The sequence below is a fragment of the Lagopus leucura genome, unplaced genomic scaffold, assembly GCF_019238085.1.
Source record: "Lagopus leucura isolate 7727_CA_CO unplaced genomic scaffold, USGS_WTPT01 Super-Scaffold_100009, whole genome shotgun sequence".
NCBI classification, from domain to species: Eukaryota; Metazoa; Chordata; class Aves; order Galliformes; family Phasianidae; genus Lagopus; species Lagopus leucura.
In genome coordinates this window covers 10661030-10686591 of record NW_024962266.1, presented here as the reverse complement: position 1 = coordinate 10686591, position 25562 = coordinate 10661030, and the positions used below count along the sequence as shown (strand labels likewise).

The 25562-nt window shown below is 35.4% G+C and overlaps 1 protein-coding gene across 1 annotated transcript in view; it reads right to left on the bottom strand.

Moving 5' to 3' along the window:
* Nucleotides 1-25562, bottom strand: part of COL11A1 (collagen type XI alpha 1 chain) — a 131574-nt gene that overhangs the window by 63312 nt on the left and 42700 nt on the right. The window contains exons 7-24 of the mRNA XM_042873859.1: nt 24876-24971; nt 22372-22617; nt 19767-19829; nt 17988-18029; nt 17566-17628; nt 15204-15278; nt 12474-12557; nt 12153-12209; nt 8987-9040; nt 7627-7680; nt 7462-7515; nt 6846-6899; nt 3887-3940; nt 3481-3525; nt 2078-2131; nt 1944-1988; nt 1454-1507; nt 941-985 (exon numbers count right to left, since the gene is read on the bottom strand). Coding sequence (XP_042729793.1) covers nt 941-985; nt 1454-1507; nt 1944-1988; nt 2078-2131; nt 3481-3525; nt 3887-3940; nt 6846-6899; nt 7462-7515; nt 7627-7680; nt 8987-9040; nt 12153-12209; nt 12474-12557; nt 15204-15278; nt 17566-17628; nt 17988-18029; nt 19767-19829; nt 22372-22617; nt 24876-24971 — 1239 coding nt within the window. The remainder of the gene's footprint in view (nt 1-940; nt 986-1453; nt 1508-1943; nt 1989-2077; nt 2132-3480; nt 3526-3886; nt 3941-6845; nt 6900-7461; nt 7516-7626; nt 7681-8986; nt 9041-12152; nt 12210-12473; nt 12558-15203; nt 15279-17565; nt 17629-17987; nt 18030-19766; nt 19830-22371; nt 22618-24875; nt 24972-25562) is intronic.

The following is a 25562-nucleotide window of genomic DNA, read 5'->3' as shown; positions in this document are numbered from 1 at the left end:
AGGCAAACCAACCCCAGATTTAGAGTAGCTATGAGAAAAAGGGGAGAAAAGAAAAATTAAAAAAAAAGAAAAACAACAACAACAACAAAAAAATCGTTAAACACATTAAAAAACCTATACCCAGTACATTCAATTGTAAGAGTTAAGGATAAAAAAAATGGGTATTAACCTATGAATATGCACAAACAAAACACAATACGGAGAAGACTTTTCCAGTTATAGAAAATTAAACAATATTTAGCATTTCAGGAGTAAAATCATTCAACGTACGAAAGAAACCAGCAAGCTCAGGGAGCAAAGAATAGTGCTTACAAAATTGTAGCTCTCATAGCTGAAAAGGCTTGCTATGTCTTTGTTAAAGGCTGGAATGCATTTATTTTGGATATAGTCCATTCAGTATAATAATCCTTCTTAGGCACACAGGTAGATAGAAAGCATGTAAAATGTGACATTTTTGAAGCTGACAGAAGGCCTGTATCAGACCACAAGAACATGCACAGACAGATAGACCAGGAAAAAAACACCATGAAGAGATACTATAGTTAAGCTCATAATACCAGAATTGTGTCAGAACGTAATCCTTGTAAAATGAGAGCAGAATCTGCTGTTAATAGATAAAAAACTTTGTAATAAAAAAGAGTAATAAAATCAAGCAAGCTGTGAAATTAATTAACATAAAAGTATATACTGTTTATTGGTGTAGATAGGGCTCTGTATCTAACAGCAGAAAAAATAATCCAAAGAAAAGATAGGAAGTTATGCTTCTGAAGCAATAAGAGTAAAGTCAGACCTATGATAGTTATCCATTTACTTGAGGATTTTAGGAAGGTTTACAAATTTTTAGATCTCAGGTTAGTATGCTTTTAAACATAGCAAAGACCTTAAGCAAGGTTGTTGCACAGAACTGACTGTGAAATACCAGAATAGAGCTGTAACTTACTTTTTCACCAGGAGGTCCAATAGGACCTTGTGGACCAGGAAGGCCCTGTTAAAAAGAAACCAGCGTGAAAAATCAAGGAGAACAATACACATACATTCACCGTACTAAAGGCTCCTCGTTAATTTGTTTAAACACACTGGCAAATATATGTGGCTTTTTCTTTTTCCCCTTACCAGTTAGATCAGGAATTTTGTGTGTGCCTTTTGCACAAGCCGCTATTCTGGCAGTGAGTCTGTAACAAGATCCTATTCAGAACCCTCCTCCAGGTGTGGCCATTTCTGCTGCATTCCAGGAACACTGAATGAGTCATTTTTCTCCTGAATGAAAAATCCTTCTAACATTTGAAAACTTTGCTCCCACTGCCATAGGTACACTTGTAGCACATTTATGAAATCCTAAAAGCTTTGTCAATTTTGCATGTGAAAAAATAGCCTTGTGCCAATTTCACATTTATCAAACATTTAGTGCAACTTGCATCTTTTTTTTTTTTCTTTTTAATTATTTTACACTTACTTGTGGGCCTGGGATTCCTTGCTGACCAGGGGGTCCTGGCTCCCCTTGAGGACCCTACCATGCAAAAAAAATTAAAAAAAGAAACAAGGCATTGGGTTTGCTTTTCTGCATTATAGATCTTCGTTGTCAGGACTAGAAGGAAGAAAAAGTCATTTTTGTTCCTCATCTTTGTTCCTCCCTCTCAGAATTTTACTACCACCAACTCTCAATCCATGTGATAGACTTTTTTAAAAAAAACAGACCACATATAGGACCTGAGCACTGGAGTCCATAGCGCTAAAGAAGTTGAGAAGAAAGCATGGTTAAGTCTTATTGCTTATGGTTGAAGGCTAAGAAATAGAAAGTTTTCTTCTCAGTGTAAGACATGAGGCATCTGAATGTGAGGACAGAAAAGTTCAATTAAATGGAAGGGATGGCACAGTGGCAGGGACAAGGGAATGTTGAAAAGGTTTTTAGAATTCTCTCCCTTTTTAATTTCCAACTTACTCACCATGTTTCCCTTTGGGCCTGAAGGTCCATCAATACCTGCAATGCCCTGCAACAAACAACAGAAACACAAGCAGCTTTCAATGGACTTTCATTTTTTCTTCTAGCAATGACAAATACAAAACAGTTCATACGTACAGGTTGTCCAGGGGGACCAGGTGTACCTCTGGGACCCAGTAGTCCCCGTGGACCCTGAAAGACAAGAAATTCTTATTAACACCTGCCTGACTATTTCTGAACAAGAAGCAGGACTGGGTGAGGAGTGTCAGAAGGAGCAGAATGATAAGTAAATGCCTTCATGGGAGCTAGGGGAGAAGGAAAAAATGGAAGGAGGAAAAGAAAGAAAGAAAATCACCAATAATACATTCTCCTGAAGCCTATCATAGGTTTGAACAGAAAATCAGAAAAGGACAAACTTTTATACAGTCAGTTGTGCTGTCATTTCAGACAAAGGTACAGAAAGCTGGTACAGTATCTTTCACTGAGGTTTCATCACTGTTTTGGTGTGAAGATCTGACATGAACAGTAGTATACATTTGTACTCCTATTTTTAGTAAACACAATGGTCTGTCATAATTTCTACTACTATTTACAGTAACAAACAGTGCTTTTATTTTTAGTAAAGATCAAATAAATTATTAAAAATTACTAATCATTTTAGTAGAATTAATGCAAGGTATTCTGATAGACACAGTGAGGCTTGTTTTTCTTTCCCCTAAACAAAAAAATCCATAAAGACCAAGGGCTATTCTAGATCAAGTGAGCAAGATTTGCTCTGTAGCATAAACTTTTGGCTTTACCCTATGGAAATGAAAAATAATTTTCATGATTTGTGTCATCACTCATATCATTCATATCACACTTGCTAAAGTAGGCAGGACAGCGTCTCCAGTTTCCTCATGTATGATAAAGATACAGGTCACTAATATTCTGACTGTAGTATTTTCTTGTCACTTAGCAAGTAGACAGCAGTATATCATATGTTTAGGGTAAAAAATCCCCTTTCTGAGGCTTGATTTCTTGCCTGCAATGCAGAACTCTGCTCTGCAGTGACAACACCTGCAGAATTCTAACTGACAACAGTGGAACTTCTGTATTGGAAACAAGCATAAAAATATACACTGAAGAACAGTAGTAGGAAAAAAAAAAAAGGCTTATTTTTGAATAAATAAATGTTTGGAAAATATTTTCAAAACAACAGGGGTTTGGATATGTTCTCATGTCTGCAGTGACATATTTTAAACTAGCTCAAACGGATAAGAAATAGGCTGTGTGACTATTGGAGTTGTGAATACTTATCTGGATATGCATCTGATTTAATTCTGATTTTGTGAGTGATGTTTCAGCTCCAAGAAAACAGATCATTTGCTTACTTTTCAGGCAACATCAGTATTCTCTAAATATACATATATGTGCACAAATTTTTATATCTGGAACCCAAAACAATTCAATAGAAAGAAATCACATTACAATAGGAAGAAACAAATTACATTTGTTTGTAAAACAGTGTACTGGTCAGAAACAAAGAAAGCATTGCTTACAGCTTCACCTGGGAGACCTCTTGGTCCAACTTCCCCATCTTCTCCCTGTTTTTGTACAAAGGAAATACAAGTTTTAGAAAAGAAAAAAGAGCAGATATTATGACTGTATTTCCATTACATGGATTCACTCCCAGTTTCACTGTGAATCTGAAGTAGGGGGAAGTTAGGGGGAAGTTCTTTACTAGGAGAGTGGTTAGGCCCTGGAACGGGCTGCCCAGGGAGGTTGTGGATGCCCCGTCCTTGGACGTGTTTAAGGCCAGGTTGGACGGGGTCCTGGGCAACCTGATCTGAATGTGTATGTTTGGTGGCCCTGCCAGGCAGTGGGGTTGGAACTACATGATCCTTGAGGTCCCTTCCAACCCGGGTGATTCTGTGATTCTGTGATTCTGTGTAAATAGCAGCTTACTCTTGATCCATCTTCACCAGGTAAGCCAGGAGGTCCCTGTGGGCCACGGTCTCCCTGTAGAACAAGAAAAGTTATTAAAATAACATCTGTGTCTCAAAACAACAAAGAATGGGAAAGGAAATGAAAATAAATATATTAGCTGCAGTGTGATGTATCAAAATGTGTTAACATAATGATATTAATCTGTTACAGTACTCAGTAAAGTCTTTCATTACTTTATTACAAAAACAAATGACCATTATTGAAACAATGAAATATCTGTTTGTAAAATTTTGTCCTCTAACATTGTCCCAGAACATACAGAAGTTGCTGCTCCAAAAGTCAGTCTTAATTATATGTACACACATTTTCTTCATCTCCTCCCTTACACAATGTATTTCTGCTAGGAAAATAAGGAAGGTGTGCATGCATCAGGAGTTAACACACCAGTTGTAAAGCCCTGGAATCTACGCAGTGAAGTTCACTGACTGCCTTTCAGAGCCACCTACCCTGGCACCAGTCATTCAGAGCAGTAGGACTGATTTGTCAGAGGTTTTGGAATGCAGCCAGACTTTCACACTTCCCCTGAGGCTGGGGCTTTTCAAGTCTCAGTATGCGAAGCTCAGTACATTCTGGACTACACACTTTTAGGATTTATTTTTCTTTCTCTTCTAAAGAGAACTAGTGTGCAGCATAGCTCTAACACCACTGACCAACCTCTTTCTAGGCAGCAGGTTTTTAGACTGTGACTTCCTTATGGCATTAGACAACAACCAAGTATTCATCCTGTTTTCCTTAATTCAATTATTGCCTCCAAGGAGCATGACCACTGCAGAGGATTATTGCAGAGATATATGGAATCACTCTTCAGTGGCTCCATTTCATGCTTTCAAAATTTAACTTTGCTAGGGGATTTTAGGTAGCTTGGTCTCTTCTCCCAGAGTGTTCTTGTATTAAAAGTATTAGGATTTTATTCAATTTCTTTTCTCTAAAAGTTGGAGTCGTTACTGAAAAGAATGAAATTCTATGAACTGCACTTTCAGAGATAGAAGATTAATAACTACAGCAGTTTTGACATTTTGATAAGTTTTGAAACGATTCAACATGATTTTCTGGTACAGTACGTGGTTTTCTGCATGCTAAAAGATGCTACTGAAAGATGACTCACGAGATGCATAATCTGTGTTTTAACTTCTGATTAATATCTAGGTAAAAAATGACTTAAACCTTCAGATGTTTAAAGAGCTTAGCCTCTGGAGAGCTACCTTTCTTGTCTTGCAATAGCATGGCACTCAAAAAGAGATTAGAAGCTTGCATTCAGTGTCCTGTATTGTCATATGTCAGAACACAACTACCCTATCAGCACTCTCAGTTGTTCAGTACTCTAATTCTTTTCTTCCAGTGTTCTGCCAAAGCCAGAATTTCTTTTTCCTCAGACCTTTACTTCTAGTAGATAGTCTCTTGCTTATTTTTATGCTGAAACGCAAACACAATAGAAAAAAAGCATTTCTCTTGTCATATTTTTCTGTTTATTTTAAGCCAAAGAGAACTGAATATTTATATTACGTGCTGTCAAGTAGTTATGAATCCAAAGAGGTCTCACTATCTGGTCTGGCTTTGAACTGAGCTGATTTCAGAGGGAATATAGTTAGTAATTTTAAAGAAGACTGCCAAACAAACATGAGAATGCAGTGATTTTTAAATAGTGAGATGAAAAAAATGACAAAAAGAAACATTTGTTTTCATTAACACGTCATAAATTTCAATACAAACTTATTCAATTTCAGTTCTCATTTATTTAGGAAATATGGGACAAATAAAATATTTGGAAAAAAAAATTCTTTATGATACAGAATGTCCTATGGACTGACGATTCTACCATTAAAGGTTGGAAAGCAGACAAGACACGTACCCTGGCTCTGAACCAATTTCTGCTTAGCCTTCAGAGTCGTAACAAGAACTTAATGTCTAGCCCCCTCTGCTGGTCACATGCTGATGAAGCCAAATTTCAATTCTGTGAAGTGCTGATTACCTTACATATTAATAAGAAGGAGTGACAGAAAAGGATCAAGATATTTGCATGACAATAAAAATTCTTTTTCTATTGCTGAAAGAACTCAAGAGAGTATCCTTAGAGGTTATTACAAAGCACTAAGTCACAGACCTGTAGTCAACACTGGTGACATTTTCCAAGAAGGGCAGCAACCATACTAACGCCTTGAAGGGTGAGAGCTATCATCATTCCTTGGTCATCAGCACACATGGGAATATTTAGTTCTGAAATTCCTACCCACTGTTTTTTTATGCATTTACCAGGCTTTACACTCAGTAGAACATGTTATTACTATCTGTCTTAGGGGCATAATTTAAAGCAGAAAGCCTCGGCTGTGAAAGATGCAACCTCATCCTCTCAATTGGTATGAGAACAGGAGCTAGTATATTAGTTGTTTTAAGTATTATTTCAAATTTTCCCAAATTATCTGATATGACTTTGATCTGTCATGAATCTGAAGTTGTTGGAATGAGCCACACTAAAAAGTTCAGTTTGCAGTTTCAAATGCAGTTTTTGAGCAAGATTCTTGCAGGTTAAAAATTTTCATACTCCTGATACAGAAATGTAATGATAATTTACTTTGCTACTGTTTCCCTTAACAATCAATTTAAATCCTGCAGACAAATTTCATCATCAAAAACAACAACAAAAAAAACTACCCAAAAGCCTAGAGCAAAGCCTGAAGATATGATCTGAATTCTAAAAATATATTTAAACCAATAATATGTGTGAACTGTAGTCTGGTTGATTGATACTACTAAAATATTTTGAGGAACACATTACCTGACAAGACAGATATTATTCTGTAGTGTGAAATGCTGACATTCTGTTTCAGCTTTCCTCACAGTTGTTCGTGCTATTCTTAACGAATAGTACATTATTTCTGTGATTGTATCGTTGTTGTATAAATATGCATGTTTTTCTTACCCTGTTACCTTTGTCACCAGGGAGGCCAGGAAGACCATCGAATCCTCTGTCACCCTTGGAGAGAAGAAATCACAGTTTCCGTAAATTACTGCTTACAGTCTATATTACTCTGAGTAAATTGCACCTTCTTTCTGTGTTAATTTTGAGTAATGTTACACTTGTTTATTGAATGAAATATATGGAAGGGGGGAGTACAACAATAAAACTCTCAAAGTTTTCTCAATGTATTACAGCTAGAAAATATGCCACACCAGCTTCTTTACTGCACTGTAGGTATGGTGTTTATAAAAAGAAGTCTAAACTGAATTGAAAAGCTCGATTCTAGCTGCCCTTTGTAGTTACAAGATTGATTTCATTACTGCTGATACTCTGTAAATAAAAACTAAGAGGGACATAATCATGCCCAAAGAATTTAGTTATTTCAAGGTCAGGCTACTAACCATTACCATTAATTAGCATATTTCAAATACATGATTCATTCTCAGCTTTTGCATTTGACCCAGCTATCTGAAACCTCAATATTTTCACATGAGAGGAGAATTTTGGTTTGGCCTGGCTGGAAACTGTGGCGCTTGCTTAAAATCCATCCAGACCATTCCAAGGTCTCATTATTTACCTTTGCACCAGGTTCTCCTGGCATTCCTCTGGCACCATCAGCTCCAGGCCGTCCCTGCAGAAATGCAAAAGGGAAAACAGTTGAAAATGCAGTGAAAATAGTAATATTTAAACATCTAAATAGCATCTATTTATCCAGAGCAGGATTGATATGTATGCTACCTACCCGTTTGCCAGCTTTTCCACTTGGACCAGGGGCACCTTGAACACCACGAGGACCCTGAGTTTAAAAAGTACAGCAAAAACCTAGTTAAATATCTGAACTCAGGAACACGGTTGGCTTTTTATACTGAGAGGTGACTTTTTTTTCTTTCCCCAGGAGATGATAGAGTATACTTTTCAAATGCTGATTTATATTAACACAATCATCCAATCTGGCTTAACTCTGTTTTAACACTAGTTTTCATGACACTACACATGACACAATTGGCCCCTTTACTTAAAAGCTTATTATATTCTTTTGATGACTTTGAAGATCCCAAGCCTGTAATTTGAAAATTCTTGTTCCTGTCATACCGAAATTATTTTAGGCACATAATAATTATTTGATGAAAACTGAAGAGTGCTTATTTCAGATTTTTAATTCATATGCAAGCAGGAGTTGTGCTCGTAAATAGATCACATGCTGTCTTAGCTTTATAGAGCAGAGCTTTAACTAGAGGAGAATCAAATTACTTCAGACTGAAAAACCTGATTGCACTGTTCAGACATGTAACTATCACTGTAGGTTGAGTGGGTGTATGTTTCTGTAAAAGTATTCTTATCACCCATCCAAATGTGTCTTCCTTGCATAGAAATAACAGTGATTAAGGACTAGCATCCAAAAATATTGAGTAGGAAGAGAAACAATGCTAACAATGTAAGTATGCAAACTAGAAGACTGGCCAGTTGTTCACAATTGTTCAATTACTTTCTTTTTCTTCTGCAAATATCCATGTTCAGTTATAAGACAGGTACTTAATAATGTAGCTGAGCCATGATACCACTTGGAATATGGCAAAATTATTGTTCCAGAGACACATACCATGATATCTTTATGAATCCCATATTATTTTAAGGTTTAAACTAAAATATTTCCGTACTCTTTTACATCACCACAGGAGTTGATATAATAGTAAAATGAGAATAAAAGTATGCGCTGATTCCTAAAGACCCCTTCTTGCTATGTCATTGAGTTCTTCTTGAAAATATTCCTGTTTATTTAGTAAATAGAACCTCTCAGCTTATGAGACCTGATGAGATTACAGCCTAAGACTATATACATGCAGATTGACATTTAATTACTGAACAGAGATAAAAGTGACATTCCAGAAGTTATAACTGTTCTTTCTTTTGTAAAGGCAGATGGCCTTTCACATTCAAAATGAAAAATCAAGCTAACACATTTAATTAAGACTGTATTGTAAAAGCTATTTTTCCTCAACTGCATGTGGAAAGCACATCATTAACCATTTTCTTTGAAGAGATATAAATGCATTTTTTGTGAGAGTAAACAAGTTCAAACATAACAAGCAATATTATTGTACCTGAGGACCCGGTTCACCACTTTCTCCCTTAGCACCTGCTGCTCCAGGTCCTCCCTTGATGAAAAAAAGCAAAATATTATTTGAATACAGAACTTTAAGTTGTTATTTTTCTATTCCTATATTGACATGGAGGAAAAAACCAATCTCCTGTTTATTATGTAGTGTGAATTCACCCTTTGAATCTGAAGGTATAACCCAGTGCACATTGTATAGACCTTGAGACTACCGGTCAAAAATCTTTCTCCTACGAAAGAAAAATTCCTGCAAATTTGAATGAAATCAGAAGTGACACTTTGTGCTATAATAATACTTGAAAGCTAAATATGAGCACAGATTGCACTCAAACAAAAGTCCACCAGCTTCAAGGAAGCCAATAGAAATTAAATCCACCTCTTCTCACCTCTATCCATTTCTGTGTTTCACAGAAGAAAACATAGAGTTCAATTCAAAGATCACTAACTGATGCAATCTTACCATAACCTACAGTGATATTTTAATCAAAATATTTCTGCATCTGCCATGAAAAAGTGCACTTTTATTTTTGCTGTGATTAAATGATACAGATCTTCAGTTTTACCTGTGAAAAGACCTAAAATAAATCTTCACCTAGGCTATGTGGAATCTGAGGCAAAATTAGTAGTCTTCACAGTTTTCTCTCTCAGTCTCTGGACATGCTGACATAGAATACAGTCTCAGGGAAGGTACATATTTAAGTACGATGGGTAAAAGTTTTTTTTTTTTTTGCATTTCTGACCTCTGTAGCAGTTCATAACCAAATTAAGGTATTCAACACAAAAAGAATCTTTCAGACCTTGGAAGACTGATCCTCCTCCCATGTTTACCATGGTGACCATTCAAAGTAAGAAGTTTTCTCAAGGCTTAGCTTAATGCTGGATCTAGCATCGTGGAATGGAAAAAGTCCCACCAACATTCCAAGTACTGAATCAAATTCTAAGCAAACAGAAAATCATATCTCTGGTAATGGCAGCAGAAAGAACAGTAGTGATAGATGGCAACTGTTGTAAACTCTGCTTTTAATTAACATCAGTAAGCAGAAATTGCATTCTACACTAATCAAGTATGTGAACTCCATACTCAGTTGAAGCCAGACTGGGGCTACAAGAAACCTGTGTTTAAGATTTTTAATGAATTATGTGCTTGTCTGTGTCTCACTGGATACTAAATTAGCACGGTACAGTTCATATTAAGATGAAGAGATCCTATTATTTCATTAATTTAAATAATCTGAACACACAAACACATCAAGAATCTGCAGGTGCTTCTGCAACTGTAGGCCAGATGAAAGAGTTGGATTTCTAGAGCCTCCTGGTGGCTTAGTAGAAAAACATCTATTAATGTTGCTTAGTTAAATTTTGTATACAAAAATACATGATGACTTTGAAAATGTACCTGGTATAAAATATAACTAAAGGCATATAACCCGCTGTCAATAAAACATTTTATTTACAAACTAATTCCTTGCTTATAGCAGTTCTATAACTATTCTGTCTATACAGACTTAATGTTATCCTGCAGGTCTCCTGATCTAAATCACTGCTGGAAATAGTGTATTAGTTATTTAAATAAACTCAACCTGTCTGACTTTGCCACATATCTAATTGCGATCAATCAGAAGACTGTGGCAAATTTCTGCAATTGTTTGCAACATTCCATTTTGGATGAATTACTCTAGAAAATAATTACTCTTGCATTCATCTGCTTAAAAACACAACCAAAGCCTACTAATCTTAGTTTCTGGGGACTGAGTGAGATTTTGATAAGATATTTAGCTATGATTTGTCTGTAACCAGTATATTTCATCTAGACAGACAGAGCTAGGTTCATGAGATTTGGAGCACAGAATAAACTGAAACAGGAATTTTGGCTCCATTTGAAGTGGAGGTAAAGCACTGCTGAACCAACCCAGAACACAATTTAGAGAAGTTTTAGTTCTACATAGCTTTCAAAAGTCATTGAAGGGAATGTTGAGCTGTTAGGATCAGGTAAGAACAAGATTGAAAGTGTTCTGTATTATCCTTAAAACATTCCTTCAGCAGCCCCCCACAATAGACAATAGAAGTAAAAATTACAGCAGACATAGATCAAATTAATGGAGGTCAAATATTTTTCAACCTAGCTGTGCCACCAAAATAGAGAAATTAAGTTTCCAAATAAAAAGACTCTTTCAAAAACGGATGCTATACAATCTTTAAAAGAGAATTTCACTCCATGTCAGAGAATAAATAGAGTCACCTGGGAGAACTCAGAGAAGAGTTTTTTTCTAAAATGCTTATGATTTTGGCTACAGCATTTATTTTACTTCATACTACAGATACTTTATAATAGCTTTTAAAATATGTTAAATGCTAAATAACACCATTTAGTAGACTACTGTATCTGAAATATCCATCTTCTAAAAGAGGAAATTGCAATTGGCAGATAAACCAGGTGATTTTGGCTTGCTCAACTTCCTATCTGTTTTTGCACTTTCATTGGACATTGATTGCCCTTTTAAAGTCTCTATAGGCATTACAGTAGCAAGTCTGTTTGTGACCAAAAAGCTGTTTTACATATCCTTAGAAAAACTGTTGTTTGTGTTCTGTGTATAGACTTCTTAAAACATACAAGCTTTCAAAATATCCCACAGGGTCATTTCCCAGATCATTCAGTATTAGCAGTACAGGCCAAATTCAGGTCATAAGTAAAAAAAATGCAACAATTATTTTAGTAATCAATGTTATTTTTGATTGCCTACATAATGTATCTTAAGAATTTCCAGATTCAGCTTAAAGAGTGAGTCACAGCCATTCTGCACAGTCTTACTTTAGTATATTCTTCTGTAGTGTTTCATATTTGCTACCAGAAACTTTGTAAATATTGTCACAGAGATTACTGACTATAGAGGCATATGTAGTTATTTATGTAAGACTGCTTTGTAGCCTAAGTCCACCAGTGTTCAAACATTCCAAAATCTACATTAAAAACTCATTTAATGTTCAGGCTGCATTGTAATCTTCAAATAACAATAAAAACTGTGACCTTAATTATAGCACTTTCTTTTCAAATAAAATAAGAGCATGTACAGAGGTGCAGGCAGTGCCAGAGTGAGATCAATGAACTTTTATTAGAGTGCTCTTAGATTCATGTCTCTGTTTTGCTTACATACCACAGGACCTGGTCTTCCAGTGAGTCCCATGGGACCAGGTGGACCTCTCATTGCAATCTGAGAAAACAAACAGAACAAGGCATCAGGTGCCAAGAAAAAGCTGCCAGCCCAGCATACAGATTTTGTTTTAAGACAATGTCAATACATCAGCAAATAGACCCCATCATTCACTCAGTAGTGAGTGTATTCTGTCATAACGATGTCTACTGTCATGAAATGATGCTTACAGCTGTTTACTTCACACTCTGAATGTCATAAAATGGAAATTCATTTGGAATTATACTCTTGTGGCAGTTCTGTTTGCAGGCTCCTTGTGCTCACCCTTGCTTGCTGAAGAATAGCTTGTGCTTGAGCTTCCTGAGCTGAGATTGTTGGGCCCTTCTCACCATCTCCACCAAAGCGGAACTACAGGTATCAAAACAAGAAATGGAATTCAGAGTTTATAAAATGAAAACCACACTTATTATTCACTGCAACCATGTAAACCACTCTAAAGACACTGAGTCTCAGTATTTAGTTCATTCCATTAACTTCAGTAGATTGCTGAACTGGGGAGTTGAGCCACTGGATCCAGTATATGTATTAAGAGTAAGATTTTAGATCTGCAGAACAAATCTAATTGCTTAAGTGAAAATATATTCTTTAATGTATTTCTTAAAAATTAAAAAGTATCAAAGTTAATTAACTTTTAGTGCATTTTTAGATATATACATAAAAATTAAATTTAACTTAAGGCAGAATTCAATGTGAAAAAGACATTTGGTATCTAAGAGGAAACAGTTTTGTGTAATTTCTGACAATTTCAAAATAAGCTAACGAATGCTCTGCACTCATGATCCGTTATTGTTCATGAAACTGCTGGTAGAAGCTTTGCAGTTTTGGAGGGACACTGAGCTGCAACAAGTAGCATGGTTTTCCAAAGGTATACCATGAGCACAGTGGATGTCAGGGCAGTGAATCTTCCACTTTTCACAGCAGTCTGTTTGTATGGTTTACCTATGCCCAGAGTTGGCATGGCAACTGAAGTTTTTCTTCTGCAATCATAATAAGATCAGAATGAAAGACTTTCTTTGGAAAAGTTATGGAAAACTTACTTGCTTTAAGCCCCTGCAAATAAGTACCTGACTCTTCTCATATGAGAAAGGAAGAGAACTATCAAGCTTGCTGCCATTTGAAAGGAAGCCAGATGGCTCTGTAGGCATCTGCATAATGCAGAATCAACACTACTTTCAAAATATTGTTCCAAGCAATTAGTTATCTTGCATCCATAGAAAGAGTGAACTTATTTTTATGAATTCAAGCCCCACACATGATAACGAAGAGCCTCACAAAGGCCTCTCTACATGCCCTTTAGGACTCAGAATGTATCTCTGAGAAAAGTTAGTGTGGCTACTGCCAGATTTACTCCTTTACACTTTGGGTCTCAAGCTGGTCAGCAGGTCATCTGTAATAAAAGGATAGCAGCTCTCAGTGGAGCTTGTAAGTGGCTGAGGGAGAATAAGCAATTAGGAATGAGAATTATGACTATAAAAGTGATGACAGCAACACTGTCTAGAGTAATAAAACTCCCAAGAAATGCTCATTAACTTGGAAATCTGCTAAAAATAAAAGTGACATTTTATACTTCAAAACATGTATCCTCATTTTGTATGATTAACTATTTAAACAGCACCTGATTTTTAGAAAAAACTATATCACCTCGTTGCAGCTGGAACTAGACCTGGAGGATACCACTTTCTCCACTGAATGTTTAGAAAATGCAGTAGAATAGTAGCGTATTTCAAATAGTTAGCAAAGATCAACCTGAGCCACAGACTCAGAAACAATATGATGTCCTGAAAATAAGATGGTAAATGAAAATGGTAAAGAAGTCTGGATGTTGGTTAAACTACTAGGACAGAATTCAGAACAACTGAAGCCAATTAAGAAATTCTTCCTGAGAAACCTCTCTTTGAACTTGGAAAACTACTTGAGCTCAGAGTGATTAATGTCTTAAACAAAGGCTTGTGATATTTTATAAATGGACTGATAGGTATAGTATTAGTCCACACTTACTACTTTTAATGGAACAAAGTGGTGAATCAACCTCTTCTGGCACAGCAATTACAGTTGGAAGAATGATTTGGGAATGATACACAAGTGGCATTTTTTCACCAACTAATTATCGGGCACTAAATATTTGCGTTATACAGCCAGCTGTGATAACAAAACACTAGCGCAAGCATGAGACAAAAAACACTACCTTTCTTTGATAATCTTTCCTTGATTGTTTATATATGTTAAATAAAAAATAAAATTTAAATCATCCTTTCCTCATTGATACTGATGGAATCTTGCCTCTTGGAACAGAACTGATGTAACTACAGCTCTGACCCTTTTTACAAAGATAATCTCACAGAAAATATTGCCCTTTCCTTTACAATTGCTTTATTATTACTCTGGTATGTTATTACTCATCAAATCTTTCAACTATACACACTCTGGAATAATAACTTCCATGCACAATGCATCTCATACTAAAAAGCTGCAAGAGACTTTTGAGGGCTCTGAGCTTGTCCCTCCACCTGCTAAAACAGATGGTGTTTTGCTTAAATTCCAGTGGGAGAAGAGCTGGCTATGTGCATCTATTTCTATTCAAAGGATGCTCTGACTTTTCAAAGAGGACAGTGAAGTCCAATTTTAGGCAAAGAATGTTTAAAACTCTCCAAGTGAAGGAGATTTGAAAGCACACGTCTGCCTTTGTGGAACAGCAAATTCCTTGTTTGGGAAATATGTATCAGATAACAGCTACCATTGAAAAAATAAGGACCATTTTAGCATATGCAATACAGTCATGTAGGTTCTAATCAGGCAGCCATGCAGCAGCTAATGCCTATTGTCTGAAAAGAAAAAACAAACAAATAAACAAAGACATCCAAATGATTAAACCATATGAGAAACTCTATCATCTCATTCCAAAGACAAAATCAGATGAAAAAGTAAGTACCTTTACATTTATTGAAACACTATCTTTTTGGAGTCTCTCTACCCTAGAACCACAACGCAACTTACCGGTAGCATTAACATGGTACCTGGGGGACCTGCTAAACCATCAGCACCAGGGAGACCAGGACGACCAGGTGGACCCTGGGAGAATACAGGGATGACAGAAAAAGGGATGAGAGTGAAAAGACAGTTATTTATGGAAAACCGTTTGAATCACTTAAGCTTGTATTCATAATGAGGCACTCTGGGAATGTTATTGTGGTAGCTAAAGAAGCAGGCTTGGGGAAAACATTCAGCAATAGGGAAGAAAGATATTCTCTCTAATTATCACACAAATTGTTTGAAAATGATGTGAGTAGAACCTAGATTTCATAGGTTAGGCTGACTTGAGGTGTTCCAGTGTTTATTTTATCTGATACATAGAAAACTAACACTGCTGATTTTCTTTAAAAAATTTTGAGTATGTTTAATTTTGAATGGCTACATAAGTCCTACAGTTATGACTTGGAATGCATTTTCATGAATTCCTTCTTCTGTGCCCATTTAAAAAGAGCTACATTTTTTGCATAATCTACAGTTGAAAGAACATACCAGTGTGTACACAATTCATATGGTTGCCAGCAGGCAGTGCTGTGCTGATTAACACCTCTGTTGTGACAACTGATTATTGAATTGCATCTTTTGTCCCAGCAGTTTGCAGGCTGCAGTTTTACTAAATGAAGCTGTCAAGGACATGAAGGACCTGTGTTATGAGTGCTCATTTGCATACTGCATGTTTGAGAAAAAACGTATACATTCACAAGAATGACTCTGCAGGGTTGCAATGACAGATCAACAAACATCAAACTGACTTAAGTGATTCCTTTTCGCACTCAAGAGTTGAAGAAAACAATGGGAAAGATGATACTAAAAAATATGGTCTTTTTTCCTCTCAGGGAATTAAGATCAATAATTTGTTATTTTTAGCTCTTTCTCCAAAAAAGTCTGGAACATCATAGAACAAATCCCTATTAATGGCATACTGTAGGTAGGCTGTAAATAGAAAATTATTGCCAATTAAAAAGTATTGAATAACATGATGTTGTCATAATTAGAAAGAAGCATTATATATCTGGGCATTTCAGAGTTAAAGTTAAAAAACTGTTAAATGCATCCACAAGGCACTCAAAGAACCTTCACTTTGACCTGTAGCAACTTTATGCCATACGATTATGAGTCTTTGTGTTACCAAGTGAATTTGAGGGTTCTTTTTTCACTTTTTTCTCCCATGGCAGCATTTATGTGAGTGAAATTAATTCATGCAGTGAATACAGGTGAGACTTGTGCATAAGTGGCCTTCTACAGAAGGGTATGTTCATTCATTTCACAATTATCTTATACCCAATATTAGGATTAGGATGACAGAATAATTTATTACAACAGCTGAAGAACCATAGACATTTTTTACTTAAACTGTGTTCCTTTCCTAAAGAGGCGATGTTACTTTTCTAGCTTTTTAACCTAAGATGAAAACTAGTCAAAATAGTTATAGGAAGAGCTACAGCCTTTATTCGTGTACACTGATTGTTTTATAAGAAAATAACCATATGTGCCTACACATATATTGAAGTCAGGCACATTACTTCACTGGGATTGAATCTGAAAGCAGAATCTAGTTGCAAACATCTGCATTGTTCCAGTGGGTTTGGTAACTAATTCCTACAATTATCTCTTTGTATAATGCATCTTTTTTAATACAAGAAATGAAGTCTACTCCATGGCAGGAACTTGATGTGTTTATTCAAGAATTTTCTTATAAGCAAGGTAGTGAGCAGTTAGGTTAAAACCTGAGTATTATATGGATTTATTCCATTTTAATGTGTTAAAATTCCAATTTTATCAGTTTAGATTCCAAAATAAATCAGATTCCAAAATACAGTTAATCTACTAATCTACTAATCAAAATACAGTTAATGTGAAATAAGAGTGTATGCTGGTTTATTATCAAGGTGAAATGTTGTTGTTGCTATTATCTATTTATTGAGGCAAATGCATCTTCTTAGCACTTTTCACTCACAAATTCTGTATAATAATGACCTTGTTTTTCTCTGCTTCTCTATATTTTATGGCTGAGTTCATACTGATTTTTTCAAGATGCAAACAAGATATTTTAACCTACTGCTTTTTTCTATTTTAAAATTATTTACATTAAAATGTACACAGACATACAGGCAAACTGGAACTTTATTCTTTTCCACTTTCATATAGAAGATATTTTTACCATTAATTAAATATTTATCCAGTTTTTCAGTTGATGTACTCAGCTGAGTTAATCAGTTCCCTTGAATTTTCTTAAGCTGTTTTTCAGATCAGGATCTAACACACTTGCTCTTGTATAATTAATGCAAGACATACCACGAATACCAGGATAATCTGTATGTTGACTTACCCTTTCACCAGGGTCACCTGGAGGACCAACAGGGCCTTGTAAACCTGGGGGACCTGTAAGACCCTATGGAAAATGAATGACAAATTATTATGTTGAATGATGACTCGCAGAATGCTTTCGAATTTTTTTTTTGAAAGTTACATTGAATACATATTTTGAGAAAATTGCATATATTAGTGCATAACTTTTTTTTTTTTTCTTATGAAGATTTCTAGTTAATACTTGGAAGTATTTGCTTTTCACATGCACTCAGCTTGCAGCATGCTCTCACTGAAAATGCTGGACATGACCCTTATTTACTTCCTTCTTAAAATACTAACTTCAATACATCCCCTGTGAACTATGACAAGATTAATTTTGTTTTAACTCAGGAATATCGAAACACAATGGCAATAAAAAGAAATCATAATTAATCTACATACAGCAGGTCCTCTTGGTCCTGGCGGTCCTTCAATGAGCATACCCTGTTGTGGAGAGGAAAAAAGATACTAACTGGTCACATCTTGGACAAAGATACAACAATTTTTCTAGCTGAACTATTAAAACTAATATTTCTAAGTTTTATGACAAACTTTTCTTAGGATATTCTGTCCACATAGTATAATAATATAGAATTTGGTTGAAAAAGTTTGTGGGATGTCTTTTTTGTCCTACAAGTTTTTAACTAAAAAAAAATAATTAACAAAAGGAATGCACTTTAAATTCAGCTGCTGTAAGATGTTTTAAACCTATTTTGATTTCTTTTTTAGGAATTACGTTGAGATCTTCATAGGTCATTTACTAGAATTAGAATCTGAATTGTTCTTTTACTTAAAAATTAGAAAGACTTTTAGGCTACAGGGATCTTGTAGTGCTAGATTCACAATAACATTTTATTTTTAATATATTGTTATTGTCATTGTGAATAACTCAAGTTATTTTTAGACTCAGGCTCCTATAGCACCTCATAATAAGTTTTCAGAGTGTAGATGCCAGTCTGATTTCCAGCTCACACTAAGACCCAGGAACAGATGACCTCCGCCTATGCCTGGCTTTCCACAGGAAGGAAGACTGGGCAAGAGAGCTGGAAGCTAGCTGTAGTGAACTCCAAAAATGTTGGAGAGCGGCAATGGGTACCTCTTCAGTATTATGGAATTGAACTATCTCTTACAAACGCTAAAAACCTATGCATTTTATGAGATAATGCATAGTGAGCTTCTTCACGGATTAAGACTGACAAGTCAGCCTTAGCATACAGCTTATTCATTACTGTATTCCTCTATCTCTGGTGAATGGCAACTGAAACAAATGCTAATCCTACGATAGCAATATAGAATCAAAAGGAGTTCTTCGATCACAGAATCCAGAGTCTGAGGTTTATGTAATGATGACACATAATAGTATTTTATCATGCTTCAACTTTAGATATTTCTTCCCCTTAATATTCTGTTCTTCATTTGCTATGAAACAGAAAACAGAACAAACTTTAAATTCTATTTGAGTCACATAGATATTCGAAAGCAGTCCTTGAAAATTCTAAAAGAATGAACCACACCAGCACTGAACTCCTGGCACATATTAAAAAATAGAACATTTTCATACAATCTTTTTAAAATCCAGGTATATTTTATTTTATAACCATCGCCCAGTAGTATAACATCCTGCTACAAAAGCCAAATTACCACACTACTTAAAGATGAGAAGAAATATGTAGGCTTGTGCTCCTTTACTGTAATTATGACCAAGTTATGACCTTTGAAACAAGTATTTAATTATACCTTCAGCAGTTTCATTGCACAAGCATGGGTTAAACATCCAAGCATTTATTTAGTTCTCTTAGGTGGACTTCCCAGCCCATGCTGAAACCTGTACTTACAGTGTTACCTGAGCTGGAGGTTGGAAGATATCCCTGCACATTTGTCCAAGCAGCAGTTACGCTAATTGCCCTGAAGAGCAGATCTATGCTCTGTTTTTTTCCTGGACAAGAAGATTCTCCTTGTTTTAAGTGGTATGTGGTTAGTCTCTTGTGAAACAGAAGGAGAAGGCTGAACAGGCTACTGTCTTTTGCCACCTTTATACAGTCCACACTGCAGGTGATTGTTTCAGAGACCATGGATAAGGTTACTGTCATTGTATCATGAATGACGTAGTTTGAAAACGATTTATCAACAGTGTGCAAGTTATATAGTGCTAAAGAAAAACTCACCCACGTCTGTACTTACAGGTTCAATCACAGCTGGTTCTCCCTTTTGTCCTTTTTCTCCATAAGCCCCATGTTGAGTCACCTGACCAGTAAAAACAGCCCCCAGAATGAATATAAGTAGAAGGCCTAAGGACCAGGCACAATAAAGAACTGCAACAACTGGTAACTGAAAGCTAAAGCTGGAAGTGTACTGTGCTATGAAAAATATATCACAGGTACACACATCAATCAAAAATGTTTAATGCAAAAATTGCACAAACATTTTAAAATCACTGGATATCATCAATTTGTAGAAATAAAATTAGTGTTCCAATGGGATTCAATAGTTTGCATACCATGGTTAGCATTAGGACTCTGGAATTTAAGATTTCTGTGTGCATGTCACAGAGTTGTTTCTTTCCATATTTGAATGAACATATTCTCGGCAATTAGCAACTATTTTCATGGTCTTCTGAGGTAAGCAATTAGAGATTCCCCAGCCCTATATGGACAGTAGTCTTCAAGTATTTCATTCCATTCTTTAGTCATCTAATGAATGAAAGTAAGTTAGTCTGAATCTGTGATTACATGGCTTAAGTGGGAGAAAAATTAAATGGCACTGCAAACATTAAATAGTGTTTAATGTATAGCCAATTATGGCGCTAACAAAACGAACTAGCATAACTGCAAAATTATTTTACGGTCAGCTCTGTGGAAAGTTTTAGGTTCAAGACTGAGAACAGCATGACCTAAAACAACAGGTCTATAACACATGCTAATGGCAGAACACAGTCAGATTCAAGTTTCAAACAGTGAAGGAAGAAATATTTTTATTCAATCTATGAAATTTATGTTTTTCTTCAGAACTACCTCTCTCGATTGGCAATATATCAACTGCAAACTAGAAATTAAATCCCGTGCTTGTCAAATGAGAATTTTTTGCTTTCTGTAAAATGGTTCCATGTTTACACTAAAGAAGCTGGGGATTTGAACATATCAAATGACTCTGAAGATAATGCTACAGTATTTTAATATGAGTTATTTTGGAAAGGAAAACCAGAGGTATATATTCATTGCTTGTGCATTTCATACTGATTTATGAAATTACAAATTTCACTGTACAATAGTTCTGTACACCGTACAATATAACTCAAGTACTAAATGATCAGATAATTATGCTTGATTATATTCACACACTGTAAAAAAAGGACACTGAGCACATATTGTAATTGCCCCTTTCTTGAAAGTTTCCAGGTACTCAGTACTTTTCACTTTGCCTTTTTGAACAAAGTTAGAACTTAATTTGCTTTAAATACATCCATATGTCAAAAGAAAATTATATGATACCCTAATTCAGCAGGTGAAAGCATTAATAAAGCTGGCACAGGCTAGAGGCCAGTTTCCAATTCAAGCTTCCTGAATCCTTCAGTTTTGGAGCAAGGCATTTTAAGGTGAAATTTATACCAGGGAATAGAGTCTACACAGCCATTTGCTTAATGCAAATGGTGCCTTATGGGCTCTTTCCTTTGCAGATAATCTGACCTTTTCTGTGTCATTCTAACACAGTGTTCCCATCTGTACTAGAAGGAGAAAAGTAAGCTTGTATCTCATTGCAAGATAAAGATCATTAAAAAAATACAATGACCTCAACTGAGTTTAGAAAGGAGTGATAAATGAAATACAGAAGCATGGATTTCAAGATTGGCAGAGAAAAGCAATCTCACAGCATTTGCTTTTATTTCTTGAATTCTTTGTAAACTGAAATTTCAAGTTTGTGAGGACAGAATAAATACTGAGCTAAGAAAATTCTTCAAGTTGGAACTAAGTCCTGCTTCTCGCCTCAGTCACGTTAGTTTTCTCTGCAGATTCTACAGTCTGGTAAACTGGTAAATGAGGATCCTGGCACAACCAAGGGAAAATTAAAGCCTTCCTTTAAACCTATGTTTAAGTCAGAGGGAAACACAGAACTCTAAAACACAGAACTCTAAAAAACTCTAAAAAAAAGAGCATGATTCACAGGATCCACCATGTCATCCTATCTTCCTTTAGACATACTAAGCTTTTAAATCACTCCTGCAAGGTCATAAAAATGTCACTGTTGACTAATTTTCAAATTGAACATATTTTCATAAATGAGTTCAGAACTCTAGCTTTTGACTCATTTGTTTTTATCCTTGGAAAGTAGTAGAGGCCATATTATACTAAGGACTTGCGCACAATTCAACTTGTTAATGTAATCATGTAACAATGCTGATATTTTTTAGTTCTTGCACCTGTTTTAAAACTTACATTCTTTCCAGCTTTAGCTCTAGTTTAGAAAGATTTAAAAATCCGTGTTCATTTTTATCATTTATTCTTGACATTCCAAATCTCTTCTCTCTTCTATTTCCCTCCCAACTTCAATCCCTCCCTTACTCCCTTCCTCAGAAGTGACAAAAAAAACTGCATATAATAAAAAAAAACAAACAACCTCAGGGTTACTAAAACAAGTGGACAAGTTTGATCCACAGACTATAAAAGATAGTGTGAATACAACTTATATGTACAATGAGGTCTGTATTGGGCTTTTTAGAGTTATGAGAATATGTAACTATAAAAGCATTGCTAAGTTAAATTAATCTGCATTATGCCTTCAGACAACTTACGCTTGTTTCTGTGATATCAGTCTCTGCAGGAACACCTGGACCAAACTCCTCATTAGTAGAATCAGTCGGTTTCTCTTCATACTCTTTATATTCATAAAAATCATATTCGCCTAAATCTCCATCTACCAGAAGATCAGATTCACTGAGGTCTACTCCTCTGCTTCCATATTCAGTTTCCTCAGTTTTTTTATCATAATCCTCTCCAGTTATGTATTCTTCAGCAAATACTTCTTCAACAGGGTTTTGCTATTCATACCAGTAGCAAAGATTTGGGAATAGGAGGAATATGTGAGTTAATGTTAGTAAAGCAATATAGGCATATGCTCAACCACAATGATGACTTGCCAAAAAGAAGAAGGAACAGTAGAACTACAGCACATTGTCTTTTAATTAGAGTCTGAAGGAATGGAACTCCAGTCTTTCAGAGTAATTAAAAGATCTTTGTATACACAGTACAAAGAAATAATGCTTTCATACTTTATTTTCTTTTAATTTCCAAAACCTCTGAATTCAATATACCCAGTACGTTATGCATAATGCTTGCTTAATGTTACGTTACTGCCAAATACAGCTAAGTTTCTCTGCTTGGTTTCACACATAGGTATTCATGAATGTACACTTACACACTAGTAAACAGCAAATAAATTCAGAGCTAACACATGTATTGTAACAATCAGTGAAAAAATTCAGGCTTGTGTACAATAACAATGTGTAGACAGTGCAAGCATCACTTTTGCTAAGCCCAGCCACCTTCGCTATCTTGCATCTACAAATCTCAATTCCAAGCTAAATGTTTCTCTTTTCATGATTTGCAGTTAATTCATCATTCCAAATCTAGAGATGTGTCTGTCATGTCATTTTAAACATATTTTTCGCTGAGTCAAGTCCCACCTGCAAAACTCAGATTAATTTTAACATTTCTCAAAGTTCAACATTGCTTGTAGCTTCCAACTTCGATTATGCAAAGTGTCAAACCAAGCAATCAACTTATAGGCATGCATATAAGGATGCTATATCTGAGATGTACAAAACTATTTGTGGAAAAAGAATTGCTTTATTCTGTTACAAAAATCTCTTGAAAGGATAGTTTTGAAATGAATCAAAGTTAAGATATTGCTAATATGAGATGGTTATTCCAGAGATGAACTACCATGATCTTAAAAATATATATTAAGAAGTTAATCAACATCCAGAGTCATTAAAATATAGTGCAATTAAAATAAAGGCCAGATTCTAATTTGACAGTTGTCTAATTCCATTAGCTACAGGACTATGAGTTTTCCCATATAGTACAGTAAACGCTGGAGCTCTGAGCCAATTCTTAGTCAGATTACGCTCTTAAGCAGAACTATTCTCATTAAGGACATAATTTTGCGCTTTGGATCTATCTCATTACAATTGTACTATTGTACAATTAGCCTGTTCTTGCCCAAGAAGCAGAATAAATCTATATTCCTCTATCTATTAACGTATGAGAGGTAAACATGAGACTTAATACAAGAACATTTTATACTAGAATAAGTAAAGTATCTCTTAATTCATGTTCACCAAGATACATAAGATGAAACCAGGAAAACAAATAGGGATTCTCTCTCTCTTTCATTTTGCTCTTTAAATCAAAGAAAGTGTTGAACAAAAACTATCCACAACATAAAGATAAAATACCATGGAATTTCAGGGGTCAGTTTTGTACATCTTATAAGCAACATATTTTCATTTGCAAACAATATGTAAAAGAAAAATGACATTTTCTCTAATCCGTCATCTTTTTTCTAAAGCTAGCGTTAATTAATATGCAGACATATTAATCAACACTGCCTTTTAGGTGTAGTAATGTTAAAAAAACAATGTTTAGGCTTGTCATTGTGGATTTCTGAAAACAGAGTTTATACTAAGTTGAAATAATTATTTTATCTTTTTGATCGTTCAAAACACAAAGTTTCATTTGAATAGAATCTCAGTGAGAAATAATTAAGTTTTGTTGGCTGAAGAACTATTAAAAGAAGGCTTTGTTTTCTGACTCAACCTCAATACATAGCTATGCTTGCATTCGTTCTTTTCTTTAGTTAGGCTTGCTTTATGCTGCATCTTAAGAGCGACACAAAAAATTAGAAAGTGCACTTCCAATTACAGCAGGAGGACTGTGTCTCTGCTATTTAACCTAATTTATACTAGACATAGCTCCATTCATATCCACACTGAATGCAACAACCCAACCCTGCATTCCCACAGAATGAATCAATGAATGATTTTCAAAATCATAAACTTCGCATGAGTTCAGCAAATCTTGGAACCAAGGGGAGCTTTGCCCACGAAAATATTAGGTTCTGATATTGGCCGAGAAACCGTAAAATCAATCCGTAAAAACCGTAAAATTAATCACTATTACAGATACATATATCTTCACAAACTGATATTCTTCCTTTAACAGTGTGTTGTTTTGCTTTATTGACACCTGACAGGTAAGTATATTTGCCTATAGTTTTCTCAAGCGTTCTCATTACCTCATTGGCTTCAGTAGTTCTGGAGGGAGCTTCTGTCTGGGGCCCGTAGTCATTTTCAGCTATGCTATATTCTTGAAATTCATCGACAATGTTTGCCTAGTATTAAAGAAAAAGTACATTATTAAAAAAATCCTGTAGGAAAATATCAAGAGATCTCACTTTTATTCAGGTTATGTTATAAGCCAGATATTCATCTGGTGGGGTTAGGTCTATTTTTTTCTCATTATCAGAGATCTTCCAGTCTTGGCCTGGGAAAGATCTTGATTTTTTCTTTGCTACCTTTACCCCTAGTTTGTCTTTTGTTGCTGCTTGATAACTTTTCTTCTTCTTGGATGCATATTTTTCAGATTTTTTTGTTGTGGCCTTTTGGGATTTGTCCTTTGAGCTAGTGGCCACTGTCCTCTTCTTCTTTTTGACCATGGCTTTCTTTTTCTGCAAATGTTATGAAAGATGGAATGGGAAAACATAAATAAAATGAAAAGAATGAATGAATGAAAGTGTCTATGAATGTGAGACGAATGCTGTCAGTTGTGAGCCCTTCCATAGCTAAGTAAAAGTAAGTGTTAAAGCTGAAGAGAAAAGAAATGAATAAAAGAAAAACATTAAGTTTACATACAGATGACACAAATTGACAAACCACATGGTAGGGGACAGCTGGACACCACACAACAAACAGATCAGATTCTG